Source organism: Ovis aries, chromosome 9 (assembly GCF_016772045.2).
Source record: "Ovis aries strain OAR_USU_Benz2616 breed Rambouillet chromosome 9, ARS-UI_Ramb_v3.0, whole genome shotgun sequence".
Classification (NCBI taxonomy): domain Eukaryota; kingdom Metazoa; phylum Chordata; class Mammalia; order Artiodactyla; family Bovidae; genus Ovis; species Ovis aries.
In genome coordinates, this window is record NC_056062.1 from 67,747,955 (window position 1) to 67,763,111 (window position 15,157).

The 15,157-nt window shown below is 42.0% G+C and overlaps 2 protein-coding genes across 15 annotated transcripts in view; one reads left to right on the forward strand and one right to left on the reverse strand.

Moving 5' to 3' along the window:
* Window positions 1-11,083, forward strand: part of SYBU (syntabulin) — a 95,663-nt gene extending 84,580 nt beyond the window's left edge. For all 11 annotated transcript variants that reach the window (XM_027973091.3, XM_027973094.3, XM_027973093.3 and 8 more), the window contains one exon: window positions 1-11,083. In XM_027973091.3, coding sequence (XP_027828892.2) covers window positions 1-1,117 — 1,117 coding nt within the window. In that variant the 3' untranslated portion in view covers window positions 1,118-11,083.
* EBAG9 (estrogen receptor binding site associated antigen 9) overlaps window positions 10,441-15,157 on the reverse strand; it is a 20,171-nt gene continuing 15,454 nt past the window's right edge. For all 4 annotated transcript variants that reach the window (XM_042254387.2, XM_027973097.3, XM_042254386.2 and 1 more), the window contains exon 7: window positions 10,441-12,109. In XM_042254387.2, coding sequence (XP_042110321.1) covers window positions 11,989-12,109 — 121 coding nt within the window. In that variant the 3' untranslated portion in view covers window positions 10,441-11,988. The remainder of the gene's footprint in view (window positions 12,110-15,157) is intronic.

Genomic DNA, 15,157 nt, shown 5'->3' on the forward strand with positions numbered 1-15,157 from the left:
GGAGAGTGAGATCGTGGAGCTGAAGTCCCAGCTGGCCCGAATGCGTGAGGACTGGATTGAGGAAGAGTGCCACCGGGTGGAGGCCCAGCTGGCCCTCAAGGAGGCCCGGAAGGAGATCAAGCAACTCAAACAGGTCATCGAAACGATGCGGAGCAGCCTGGCCGATAAAGACAAAGGCATTCAGAAATATTTTGTGGACATCAACATTCAGAACAAGAAGCTGGAGTCGCTCCTCCAGAGCATGGAGATGGCGCACAGTGGCTCGCTGAGGGATGAGCTGTGCCTCGACTTCCCCTGTGAGTCCCCGGAGAAGGGCTTAGTCCTCGGCGCGGCCTTGGGGCCGTCGGAGGATGCTCTGTCCCCGGAGGAGCCGGCCACGGAAGAAGGGGCCGACAGCGAGTTGCTGGGGGCAGGCGGCGCGGCCCCCGGCGAGGATGTGTTGGAGGAGCTGGTGACAGGCGCCATCCCGGAGCCGGAGCTGCCGGGCGCCGAGGTCGTGGCGCTGGGCGGCGAGGCGGCGGCGGTGGGCCGCCGAGGGCGCCGCGCGGTGGCGGAGCGGGCGGTGCAGACCGACGTGGTGCCCTACAGCCCGGCCTTCTCCGAGCTTCTCCGGCACGTGCTCCGGCTGCAGGACCCCTGGCCCTCCTCCAGCGCCGCGACCCCCGACGAGGAGTCCGGGGACGACTCGACAGAAAGCTTCCCGGAGCCCATCTCCGCCTTCGTGGTCGATTTAACTCCCCGGAATCCAAACTCGGCCATCCTTTTGTCTCCCGTGGAGACCCCGTCCCCCGCGGCGGGTCCCGAGGCGCGTGGGAACCGCCTCATGAGAGAGCTGGACTTTGCGGGCTGGGAGGCGGCGGCGGAGGAGGAGGAGGTGAGGCTGGACGGCCCGGGCCCCCTGGCCCGCGCAGGGGGCATCGCCGGGCGCTACTGGAGCCGCAGCTTCCTGGTGGATCTGCTGGCCGTGGGGGCCCCCGTGGTCCCCACCGTGCTGTGGGCGTTCAGTACTCAGAGGGGGGGCACGGATCCCCTGTACAACATCGGGGCCCTGCTACGGGGCTGCTGCGTGGTGGCCCTGCACTCACTCCGCCGCACCACCGAGCACATCAAAACCTAAACAGACGATGTGGCTTCGGTGGGGTGGGCCCGCCTGCCCCCACCCCGTGTGGCACGGTGCCCGGTGGAGAAGCCGCAGGGTCGACCGGTGGCGGGCCTGGTTCTGTCGTTCTTTGCTCCTCGGTATTTGATTTGCACTATATTTAGTTGAAAGCCTGTTCCCTGTTGAAAACCGGAGGTATCTTCAAAGGCATGGAGACCTGGTTCCAGTCAATGTCCCACCGGTGTGATAGAGAAAGCATGTTTGTGACCCTGCCCTTGTCGTCCGAGGTACCCCTGCTTATTATCCTAGTGGTTCAGGAAGAGAAAATGCAGAGTTTGCACTTTCAAGACAGCTTCTGTAAGGCTGGCATGTTATCTCCTTGCTTTGCTTTGTCCCATTTTTCAAAAATGTGTAATTGTTAACAGCATTCCAATGGTCTTGTGCATAGCAGGGGACTGTAACCAAAAATAAAAATGTATTTGTGTAATGGGTTGGAAGAAGTCTTGAATAGCTCTTTAGTGTCTTACTTGGGGTTGATAAGGTTTGAGTGTTTGCAGTTTTTTTAAACTAAATGTAGCTCCAGAGTCTGAAATGGCTTGTGTGTTCCTAAACCTGGTAATTGATGAAACTGTATGTAAGGTTTACATTGTATTAACTTATTTTTTGCTTATTATATATAGTGTTTTGTTGAAAATCATTTGTAACCATACACTTCAGCATGATGAAAATAGAGATTAGTGTTTCCATTGAAATAAATGTTCTATCCGCCTATAAAATAACTATCTCTGTGATTTTACTTCTGCATATGATAAGAAAGACTATATGGATGGCACACCCTAACAGTAGGAGCTGTAAAAATGGAATTAAACGATAAAAAGGGAAAAATAATTGTTTAATAAAGGTGAGGACTTCCCACTCTATCTTTTAAAATGCATTATTTTCTGGGCTTCCCTGGTGGCTCAGTGGTAAAGAATCTACCTGCCAATGCAGGAGACACAGGTTTGATCCCTGATCTGGAAAGATCCTACATGCTGTGGGCTGCTAAGTCCCTGTGCCACAACTATTGAGCCTGTACTAGAGCCTGGAAACTGCAACTACTGAGCCCAAGCCCCATAACTACAGAAGCTCGAGAGCCCTAGAGTCCCATGCTCTGCAACAAGAGAAGCCACTGCAAGGAGAACCCCAAGTACAGAAGCGCAACTGTAGAGCAGCCCCTGCTTGCCGCACCGGGGGAAAGTGTATGAAGCAATGAAGAGCCAGCACAGCCAAAATAGAAATAAATAAAAACTGCAATTGAAGAAGTGTTTATGAAGCATTATTTCTGAGTAAAAGTGGCTTTGATTGTTTGCTCTGCAGTTATCCGTACACTTGTTTGTCCCCATGTTGGGTTGGCCACAAGATTGTTCATGTTTTTTCATAAGATATAACAGAAGAAACCAGTCGAACTTTTGGCCAACCCTGTACTTATTCAGATATACTGAGTGTTTTCAGGAATTTGGATTGATTTTGTTTGAAAGCATGCTAGGGGTTCAGAGGGGGAGGAGATACCGCACCATTTGGCTTCTGCCCTTGGAGTAATAGGGTGAGGGTGGGTGACTGGAAGGGATGCTGCTGCTGCTGCTGAGTCGCTTCAGTCGTGTCCGACTCTGTGCGACCTCACAGACGGCAGCCCACTCGGCTCCCCCGTCCCTGGGATTCTCCAGGCAAGAACACTGGAGTGGGTTGCCATTTCCTTCTCCAATCTGGAAGGGATGAGATAGTATCAAATCTGTATTATTCCATTTGTTCTTTACACTAGCCTTGAGAAGTGGGTATTATTCTATTTTACAGTTAAGGCAGCTGAACCTTAAAAGAGGTAAATTGCTTAGAGTGTCATCATTCATCTCTAGAAGCCAAGGTTTCAAGTGTGCAAAACACAAGCCTTTTCCAGTTTGCACACAAAGGGAAGAGACCGGAGAATATCCTAAGTTTTCCCCAGAAACAATTCTTCCACGGCACTTAATCAGCTTTGTGTACTAAGTCGCTTCAGTTATGTCCAACTGTTTACAACCCCATGGACTGTAGCCCACCAGACTCCTCTGTCCATGGGATTCTCCAGGCAAGAATACTGGAGTGAGTTGCCATGCCCCTCAGACATACTATATTTTTGCTGACTATATCTTGGTTAGTCCCCATCTCCCCCACTAAAATATTAGGGATTTGTGTTCTGTTTTATTCACAGATAAATGTCAAGAACTTAGAATGGTAGGTGGCACATAGTAGGGAGTTCTAATCAGAGCTGTTGAATGAATTCATTGAACAAATACTTTTTGGGTGCTCTCATCCTAGACACCTTGCTAGGTCTGTTATCAATAGTGAAGGGGACAGGCAAGGATTCTGCCCTCAGGGAGCTTACATTCTATCTGTGAAAGATAGAACACGCCATCAGATGAACAAGTTAACTCTGAATAATGGTAAGTGCTTCCAAGGAAATAAGGTGTTTTGACCGAGAGGTTTGGGGGTAAAGGGAAGGAACACATATCTGAAGAAATGCCAACAATGTTAGTGTTAATGGATGAAAGCCAATCAGTGAAGATATGGGAGGTAAAATGTTGCAGAAAGAACAGAGGCAAAGTTCTTGAGGCAGAAAAGGGCTGGATATGTTAGAGGGACATCAAGGCGGCCAATGTGTCTAAAGCAGAGTGAGAGGGAAGGAGGTGCTTGAGAAGTGGAGGACAAGCTCGTTCATATGGGGCCATGCAAACCGTGGGAGGGTTGGTATGAGTTTATTCCCAGAGCAGTGAGAAATATTAACAGACTTTATACAAGGCAATGATACAATCTGGTTTCTCTTCTTTTTTATAAACTCTGTGTCTGCTCTGTGCAGGATGTACAGGAGCAGGAGTGAGAGCAGCAAGACCACTGTGATAGTCCGAATGAGTGATGATGACAATTTGAAGGTAGAAGTGGATTTAAAGATTAAGTTGAACAATTAAAGATACATCTTGAAAATAAAACTGATGTGATTTGCTGATCGGTGGAATGTGGGGAGGAGATGAGATAGGGTTTAAGGAAGAGAAACTAAGGATGTCTCACAGTGTTTGACTTGAGCATCTGGCTCAATAGTGGTGTCATTTACTGAGAATGGAAAAGTCCAAGAGAAACGAGTTTAGAACAGTAAATCTGAGACGTCTATTAAATATCTGTGTGCAAATGTCAAGAGAGTAATTGTGTGTGTGAGTGTGAAAGTCACAGGAGTCATCAGGACTAGGGTTCTTCAGCATTCACATACTATGTAAAACCATGGGATGGATGAAATCATCCAGGGAGAGTGTAAAGAGGAGAAGGCCGGGAACAGTCCTATGGTGCTTCCACGTCTAGATAGAGGTAGAGGATGAATAACCGACAAAATGTCTGGAGAGACACAGCCCAAAGGCAGGAGGAAAACTTGGTGATCTCAAAAGCCAAGAGCAGAGAATGGCCAACTGTGTGGAAGTCCTATTAGAAGCTGAGTTGCATGAGAACAGATAGATGTCCACTGGCTTTGACAACAAAATCTTAGTGACTGTGGAGATCATTTTCTTTGCAAAAATGGGAATTGAAGCTGGATGGGAGGAGGTTGGAGAGTGAATGGAAGAGAGGAAGAATCAGTGTGCGTAGCTACCTTATTTTGAAGTTTTACTATGAAGAAGAGGAGGGCTGTGGGTAATAATTATAAGGGGATATGAGTTGCAAGGATTTATTTTTTTCAATACTGAGAAGAAATAATGTTTGTACACTTTTGTGATTGAGCCAATGAAGAAACTGATGACCTAGGAGACAAAGAATTAATTGAAGGAGGGAAGTCCTTGGGAAGTGAGAAGGGATAGGATGGAGCCATGGAGAGAAGCGGGTTGTCTTGGATAGTCAGTCCATTTCTTCTATGGGACACTCATATGCCTCAGGGACACATGTGGGCTCTTACACAGCACACGCTCAGTAGCAGAGGGACTTGGCAGAAATGAAAGGGAAGCCGTTTCTGGAAGTGAATAATCGGAAGCCTCCCAAAATAAGGAACCATGCTGACTCAGGTCCCTTCCTGCAGTCCAGTCCAGACCTACACCTAGATATGGCCATCTTCCTTACAATCCCTCCCTGTGTTGTTTAGTTTTCATCGTTGCCAAGTTAAGCATTTTTAAGAAAAATTACAAGCGTGCTTTTGGTATCCACGTGTTGCTACAGAAAAGAATAGAACCACATAAAATCAGCACTGTTCATCAGTTCAAGATGGATGGCAAGGAGATTTCTCCATGAACCACAAACATTTATGTTGATCATCACACTGGAGGCAGCTGATCACAAACAGCAACTTGCTTTGTTGTCTTAATGACCTTTATCTTTTTAAAATGTAAACAAGAAGACTCACAGAAAGTTAACTCATTGAAACACTGGACACTGTACAACATGTGTTATACACACGGAAACAAATTTGTGCAAAGGTAAAACAGGACTTAGTTATTCCATTTTTCTTTTTCTCCCCGATTCCTTCCTCCACCATCTCCTCCTCCTCCTTTTCCAGGGTTTCACTATGTATAGTCTGTGGAAAATTACTGCTTTTATTCAGAACAAAGTCTCTTACAAATGAGTCCTTCGGAGTAAATAAAAGATGGAACACAGCCTGAGTTTCGGAAGTCCAAGGCGTTGGCTGGTTTTGTGGACAGGATCATCTGACCCCATAGAAAGAAGTGCCTCAAAGTTGCTTTCCATAATTTGGGTGCCTGTGATGTACAAACAGACAGGAAAATGGAAAAAGGAGAACAATTCTACTCTATTGAACAAACTGCTGTCCCATCAAAGCAAATGTTAAACATTTCCTACAGTTTTATGTGCAAACATTCCAATTTACAAGAAAAGATTTTTCCCAAAGGGATAGGCTGACCTTTCCAAGTTGAGCTGTTCAGAAAGGAGAAAAAAAAAAAAAAAGGCAATACACTCAGATGCCAGGCGTTTCTGGCATTTGTGGCAGAAGAAAAAGGAAGTCTGTGATTTGTGCTTGCCTTAGGCCCCGCCTTAGTAGTGGTTGGGTCTGATACTTTTTCTTTTGAGGATTTTTCATTTTAAAAGTTTTAGGGTGGTTTCTGACTTCCATTTTGGCTCAGTGAGCTCTTTAACAAAATTCACTTATTCCCAGTCTTGCCAGGCAAAATGTGTACAATGAAGCAGTAACTTGGGCCATTAAAAACAGCAGTTTACAGAAATCAAGTCTTGAAAGAATGTCAACAGACTCCCAATGGTCCTGAAAAATCAATTAGAAATCCAAATAGAATACAACAAGTTTCTATCAGTTAGTTTCCCTGCCCTCTTCCCTGGAGGATAATTGCTTTACAATGAACCTAGATCCTATTTTACAGAGTAAAGTAAGTCAGGTAGTTATTTTTAAACCACAGGAAGGCAGGCTCCACTTTGACCGCTGATTCTCCCTCAGTCACAATGATTGTGGTAACTAACGGTTATACAATGATTTCAAAGAATTTTAAAATTAAAAAAAGGTTTAAATGCTACTCAAAAGAGTTTGTGCTAAAATACTGGAATATTTCAGCAGTGTTTAAGTTCTGTAAAAGGCACAGCACCTCTCTGTCAAAATAATTTTTCAACATTAAAAAACCTAATACACAGAACACATAAAAGTGCAGATCTGGGAACAGGACACCAGGCCCGGAGACCTCCCATTTGCCTCTTTCTCATCTCTGGCAGTGGTTCCAGGGTCACCTCTGAGAACAGTTTGAAAGCCAGTTCACCATATACCAGTTCTTTGAAAACTGCCGGTGCATGAAAGAGCTCCTGGGGGTAACTCTCACTTCATTGGAAGAGTAAGTACTCTGGATAATGCTGAAGGACTCCATCCTCTACTGTCCTAAACAACTAACTGCATGCTTGATGGAGATGTTTTCTGCTTGATGGAGATGTTTTCTGCTTGATGGAGATGTTTTCTAACCATTTCTCACAGAACTTTGTTGGCACTCTCTGTTGATTTGACTGGGAAGAGGGTCTCTCATTCCATCTACAGAGGCCATGGGGGCATCTGGGATTACGGATGTGAAATGATGACGTCAAGCCCACAGTCCAGGCTCCCTTGTGTCTGTGAGTGTATTAGTCACTCAGTCATGTCTGACTGTTTGCAGCCCCATGGACTATAATCCTCCAGGCTCCTCTGTCCATGGAATTCTCCAGGTGAGAATACTAGAGTGGGTTGCCTTTCCCTTCTCCAGAGGACCTTCCCTACCCAGGGATGGAACTCGGGTCTCCCGCATTGCAGGCATATTCTTTACCATCTGGGCCACCAGAGAAGCCCAGGCTCCCCTACTAAATGCTAAAGGCAGGTATCAGAACTTTTCTCCTCGTGGCCACAGAGTTCCTCCCTGTGCCAATCTTACCCGACACCTTCAGAGATATTTTCACTCTTGTTCCTTGAAAGCTATAATTTCTGATCAAAGCTATTTGAATAACTGAAAAATTAAAATTTTGCTAGATCATGGCTTTAATAGACTAGAATATGAAAACCATTAACAACAGCAATATTTCTCTAATTTGATGGTGAATAAGATCCTTCCTCTCCTTTCTTGCAATCAAATAGCTAACAGAGTTTGAAGTGGTTTGGTAGCCTCACTTTCTACAGTAAACAATAGGTGCTGGCATTTTAAACTGACGTTTAAGTTTTCTGAACCAGCATGTTATTTCTGACTTGGTTGCATGGAGAAAATGCAAAATGAAAGCAGTCTTAATTATTTCCACACTGTGCTGTGCAGTCCTGTGTCTCAGTCGTGTGACCCCAGGGACTGTCGCCTGCCAGGCTCCTCTATCCAATGGGATTTTCCATGCAAGATTACTGGAGCGGGTTGCCATGCCCTCCTCCAAGGAATCCTCCCGACCTGGGGATAGAATCCGCGTCTCTTACGCCTCCTGCATTGGCAGGCAGGTTCTTGCCACTAGCACCGTGTAAGAGGCAGCTCATAGTGTCATCAAGAGAAGAGAGGCTTTGGAAATCATAGTCCACTTAGAATGTTGACTAACCACTAAAAAACCTGCTCCCAAAGCTTACTGTTTTCTTTTAAATCAAGCTGGCACACAATGCCTTTCTAAGCTTTAGTTTCCTTACACATGTAATGGGGATAATGTTCACCTCCCTGGATGACAAGGAGTCATTCATTGATAGTTAAAATTCTTAGGTGGTGCCGAGCACCAGGTAAATCTTTCCTCTTATTATAGTTCAACTTAAAGGTGTGTAAAAATGAACTTAGTTAAGATCAGTCAACTTTTGCCACTCTGCTCAGGGAAAGGGCTGCAACATCAGTGGGTGGTGTAATATATGGGAGGTGTGCACAGGATCCCATGAGGAAGAAGTATGTGCAGGTACTCGTAAAGAAGTGTGTATAGGAACACCTACCATTGCTGAGCACCTGTTATGTGTACATCAGGCACTATACTGAACACTGTCTCAGTTAAGCCTTAATACCACCACCTCCATTTAAGACTTGCAACTGCAGGCACTTTAACACCGCTGCATCTCTACACCGGCTGGAGAACTCTGGGAAACTCTCAAAATGGATGTGATCAGAGCAGTAAACAGGCAAAGTCCTTGCAGAAACAGCCATGGAAGTCCCCTGATGGGGAAGGCGGAGATTGACTTGGGTGACCAGACTTTTGGCTAGAATTTCTCTGTAACACTCCAACTTATGATTAGCCGTGTCCACAGCAGCTCTGCAAGGGTAGAAATCTGTTGTATGGGTGGATGACAAGCAGGCTCCTAGAAAAGTGTCTCTTTCCAGCCCTAGGAGGGCTTCTGGTGAAAAAGCATCTGATACTCTCGAAACTTACTCTGGTTACTGAACAGTCCAATGGCCGTGACAAAGGACACTGAAGGTAAAAGGTAGAAAGTAAACAGAAACTGTTATCAGCTGTTGCTATAACCTTGGAGCAGCCTTGGGTGCATTAAAGAAAATGGAAGTAAATGACACAAAGGAAAAAAGCTGTCTTTGATTTGAGGGGAGAAGAACTTAAATTTTAAAAATCTGTGTAAATGGGAAAAACAAGTTACTAGCTACTAAAATAAACTCTTCATGGACCCACCATCTTCTTTACAACTTGGCAGTTAGGCACAAGGAGGCCTAGTTTGGGCCTATCTCAGCTTTCAGAGGGTGTTTCTCATGACTAAAATCATTTCTAGCTTTTTGATTTAGAAAAAGAGTTGTGTGACTTTTTTTTGAACACTTAGAGAAGCCAAAGAGTTTTAAATTTGCCTAGTTTCAATATTCCCATGTCTCAGGAAATAGGGCGGTGGGAGGAGAGGGAGAAAGGCAGTGGAAGGGCTAGTTGGTGAAGCAGGCAGAACACACACATTTATCCACTAAATTTGCTATCTTATATGGGTGTGGTTCACACCCCTAAAACACCATAACAAACGTAATAATGAAACAGTTTGAAATATTGTGAAAATGCCGAAATGAAAAAGGAGTGAACAAAGGCTGTTGGAAAAATGGTGCTGATAAACTTGTTCAGCACAGGGTTGCCACAAAACTTCAATTTGTTAAAAATACACCATCTGCAAAGCACAATAAAGCAAAGTATAATAAAACAAGGTACACCTATAATGACAAAATCTCGGCTTTTTGGAACATTGTAGCTGTGGTTAGATTTATCCTGTTGTAGTAGCTTGTAGTGGTGCTGAAGATCAATCCAGACGCCAGTTTCCATAGCTACCACCTGCTTCCCAAGCACCAGTCTTCATCCAGGAATGGTCACTGCCTTGGCAAGTGCATGTTGAAAATGAGGAATTCAGATGCTGAGTATTGACTCAAAGATGCCACTAAAACAGAGCCAGGATTCAACTAGGGGATGAATCCTGAATTCTTAACTTCTACTAATAAGCTCCTGAAACTGATACTCCTTTGCTAAAATTAAGGAAACAAAAACAGAAACCATAAATTTAGAAGCTAAAGGAACCAGTTTGCTACTATAAAGGGCTTATCATATGTCTGACTTCTAATAGGACAATATACCCAGTTTAATACAGGAATCTAGTTTACACCAATAGAGGTCAAAAAATACAAGAATTCAATCTATTATTTCCATGAGAAAAATCTCTTTCTTCTTAATTAATCATACAGACTGTAATTCTATCCAGTCTTTACTTCTAAAGAAAAATTAAAAAATCAAACAAAAAAATGTCACACAAGAAAATCATGACCAAAGCAGACTTCAATACTTGTCCACTCTGGGGAAAAGCAGTGAAAACCAACTGTACTAAAGGAAAATTAGCCTCTATGAACTCTCAATTCAGAGAAATCATGTAGCATTCCCATAATTAAAAATAAATACAAAGGACATAAAATAATTCATTTATTATTACAAATTTGAGTCTAACTCTATTTAATTGGGAGTTCACTGGCAAAAACTCTCTAATAATCATAACTGAAAATATAGCTTGGGGCTGTAACAGTTTGCTTTTTACCAAAGTTAAATTTCAACCGATTTCACTTTGCTGTACATCTGAAACTTACACAACATTGTAAATCAACAGTACTCCAATAAAAATTTTAAGAAAATAAAAAAACAATTCCATTTGGTCTAGATGCTTAGGCTAAGAACTTAAGGAGTTTATTGTATAGTTTGTGATTTTACTATGAAATATCACTTTAATTCCAATGAATTAGCAGTATTTGGCATTTATGACATTTTAAAAACTCACAAAATGTTAATTTTGGGCAGCATCTTTTAAGAAAGTAAAAATCTTAAATTCCAAAGCCAAAGAAGGTCAGGCTGGATGTATTTTAATTGGGAGACAAAATTAATGAGATTTTAAACTATCAAATCTACATTTTTCCCTATGAACACAGTCTATATCTATTTCCTGAAAACTATTTTGGAGCTTGTCAACATCCAAAAATAGAAGTATTATTATTCCTATCTTGGTTTAATTACTCAACGTTACCTTAGCAAACAACATAGGTAACTTGCATTATGTCATATTATACAAAACTGATACAGAAATCATCTAAAAGCTTTGAAACAGTAGAACTGAAGGCTTTATGGATTTGTAAATTAATGGCTTTTGGCAGAGAGGAGCTAAGGTACTTAAAGATACTATAACATCTTAAAATCTACAGTGACAGGGAAAAACTACAAATACTAGCTTTTAAAACTCACAAATTATAATAATGTAAGACAAATTTGCCATTTTAGCTTATTTTCAGTATGTTTATACATGCAATATAAATTACAAATAAGTAAAACATTACAACACCATCTAAAAGAAAACAATGATGTATAAAATGTTTGTGATAAATAAAATTATTGCATTTAATGTCATTTTCTTGAAAACTGAAATGACCAGATGCCTTAATGAATGCCAGTTCAAGCCAGAGCAAATATATGCCAACACCAGCTTCTGACAACAAAAATAAGAAGTTAAAGCCCTGCAAGTCTGTCTGATTTAGGTTAGGTAATCATGGAAACAAATGAATATTTAAAATTATTTATTTTAACATTATGCACATTGAAGGAAAGCACTATAGACAGCAGAATTCTTTCCCATCATAGAATTATTTACACCCATTGAATTAGCTAGAAACACTAGCTTGAAGAGGTACTGATATATTCCATTTGTAATAATTTCTCTACAACAAACAATTGTCGTACACTTGGAACACGTTGAAGAAAATATTGTCTCATAAGTCTTTTTTGTTCTCTGAGTCTCAATCACTAAGAGTTCAGGGGGCTTTGAGAGAATCCCGGTGGCCTGGCTGGCTGATGAATGCATTAAAATCAAGCAGGGTATTTGTATTCTGAAAATACTCTTGGCTCCATATAAATGCTTCTTGGGTTGCAGAGCTTGCATTTCTCCCACTGGCACTATGACATCTGAAGAACAGTTGTTATGAAAGTTTCACACCAATTTTATTTTGTTCCTTCTTCATTAGCCGCTGGGCTTCCTTTTCCATTTTCTTCCTTTGTTGTTCTGCTGCTCTCTTTTCTCTGTCTGCTATCTTCTGCTGCCTGAAAAGAAGCATATTTTTACTTTTAGAGAACACTGCTGCTGCTGCTGCTGCTGCTGCTGCTGCTAAGTCGCTTTAGTCGTGTCCAACTCTGTGCGACCCCATAGATGGCAGCCCACCAGGCTCCCCCGTCCCTGGGATTCTCCAGGCAAGAACACTGGAGTGGGTTGCCATTTCCTTCTCCAATGCATGAAAGTGAAAAGTGAAAGTGAAGTCACTCGATCATGTCCAACTCTTCGAAACCCCATGGACTGCAGCCTACCAGGCTCCTCCGTCCATGGGATTTTCCAGGCAAGAGTATTGGCGTGGGGTGCCATTGCCTTCTCTGTTAAAGGACACTACACAGGTAAAATGGCAAATAAGGTCCAGAAAGAAACAGCACTTCCCTTCAACTATCATCAAATGTAGTTTAAAAAGTCTTCATTCTTCTCACTGCTTTGAAAATTTCAAGGATTTTCAAAATAGTACTTCTTTTAATCCTTAGAACATGACTTACAAAATATAAAAGGTATTATCTCTGTTTTAAGAATAACTAAAATGGGGCATTCAGGCTAAGTAAAACGGCCAACGTCATAAGATTAAGTATAAGGCTAAGAACCTGTATCTCCTAACTCCTTTTCTTCAGATTGTTTTCACTAAAACACTATTTGCATTGGACCACATCTCTTTTTGAGAAAAGCTTGATATTTAGGATTAAATATCCTGCTGTGATAATACTTAAAAGCTTGTCAGCTGAAGGATATCAAGAACACAGATGTACAGAGCACAATGCAAAAAGAAAATGCAAAGACATACCTTCCAACTAGAAGCTAGAACTCTAAGTTTTAAAATTTAACTAGCTCTACTAACGAAGGGCTTCCCTCATAGCTCAGTTGGTAAAGAATCCGCCTGCAATTCAGGAGACCCCAGTTCAATTCCTGGGTCGGGAAGATCCCCTGGAGAAGGGAAAGGCTACCCACTCCAGTATTCTGGCCTAGAGAACTCCATGGACTGTATAGGCCGTGGGGTCGCAAAGAGTGAGACATGACTGAGCAATTTTCACTTCACTTCCCTTATGAAGGGACAGAAGGGTGGAAATTTAATAATTACACTTTATGAAGTGCCTTCTCCCAGCCCCTCCCTAACTCCACTGATACAGAACCACTAAACACTTCTATCTTTATTGATTTTTTAAATTGAACTCTAGTTGATTTACAATGTTCTGTTAATTTCTACTGTTCAGCAAAGTGATTTACTTGTATATACATATAGATATATATTCTTTTTAATATTCTTTTCCATTATGGTTTATCACAGGGTACTGAACGTAGTCTGTTTGCTACACAGTTTACCCATCTATAGATAACAGTTTCCATCTGCTGATCCCAAACTCCTGACCCATACCCCCACCTCCCACCCCACCCCCACACCACAAGTCTGTTCTTTACATCTGTAAGTCTGTTTCTACTTCGTGGATGGGTTCATTTGTGTCGTGTTTTATTTATTTTTTAAATGATTTTTTGATGTGCACCACTTTTAAAGTCTTTACTGAATTTGTTACAACACTGCTTGCTTTGAGTTTTGTTTTTTTGGCCACATCGAACCGGCATCCCTACACAGGAAGGCAAAGCATTAACCTTGGGACCACCTGGGAAGTCCCTGTGTCATAGTTTAGATTTCACATATAAGTGCTCTATCTTTATTGACTGACTTGTATGGAAAGTAGGGATAGGAATAGGGTAATTAAATAGGAGAAAGGAGAACAGAAGTTGGTCCTGGATCTGAAGGCTTAGGGTCTGAGAAAGTAAGTCAAGAAGGATGCAAGGCTGAGGAAGGAAGCTGTCAGGCACAGGACAGGCAACACTGGGTTAGATATAGAAAAATCTAACCTGGATTACCCATACACGGGATAGCTCAAAGCTGGCTATAGTGAGTGAAAGGTATATATATAATTCTCAATCATACTTATAAATGGGAGTAAGCAGAGGTATGGATGACCAAAATTCAACAAAGTAGAGAGACTTATTTTAGGCAACATTTTGACCATCACCACCAACTAATTAAAATTTCAAAAGAATAGTTTTAAAAAATTTACTTTTCACCAGCTCTGTTCACTTTCAAGCAAAACTGATAATATTCACTAAAAACATCAAAATGTCAGTGGCAGAAAAAAGAAAAAGAATTATGAAAGGCTTGCTAGGTTACAAACAAGATAATCCAGCTCTGACCTAGTTACCAGGCAAAATATAAGCATCAACAATTAATCTTCCTGGTACCAGAGGCAACTTGGACATTACTGCTGATAAAATATATTTTTCTTGTCCAGATACATGTCTGAAACGACTAAAGTACCAGAATCTTTTTCCTTAATGATACTACTGATCATAGTACTGGTAGTATTTAGAGTAGCAATGGGAAACAGGCTAGGTTAGAAGCCATAGATTATGGATACACTTAAAATTCTCAGTGTTCTCCTGGGGATAGTAACAGCATATGGAAGCCTCCAGGTGTCTTTGGCTCTACTTATGCAACTTGCAGCTTGAAGCATGTCTATTACTGACTAATAGTCTCCGCCTCCCAAGCTGTCGTTTCAAAAATGGAGTTTGCAGGGGTTTTTTGTCTTGTTTAGTTCAGGGTACAAGATGACAGGGTGAAAAAGAGATGGTTTTTATACCGTGAATGTTCAGCTATGATCAGTGAACTCAAACATTCTACAGTGCTGTCATTAAGATGATTGGATTCAAAATGAATAGCCCCTTCCTTTATCCTTGTGGTTGATAAACCAATCATCACTAGAATCCCGATTCCAAAATGTTCTAAAAATACTCAGACTTCTATGATACATATCCAAGAGAAATAGAGTTTAAAAAAGTGACATCTTTTTTGACAATTCATGGAACATAAATGTTGCTGTTTACAATTTTAAAACTGTTTCCTTTATACTGAATGATTATCAAATAGGAACTAAATACTTAAAACTCTCATACCTTTATTGACTTTTATACTGTGACCTCCTGTTTAAAAAAAAAGAATGCTGAAAAAAGTACTGACAAGACCAAAAAAGTCAGCC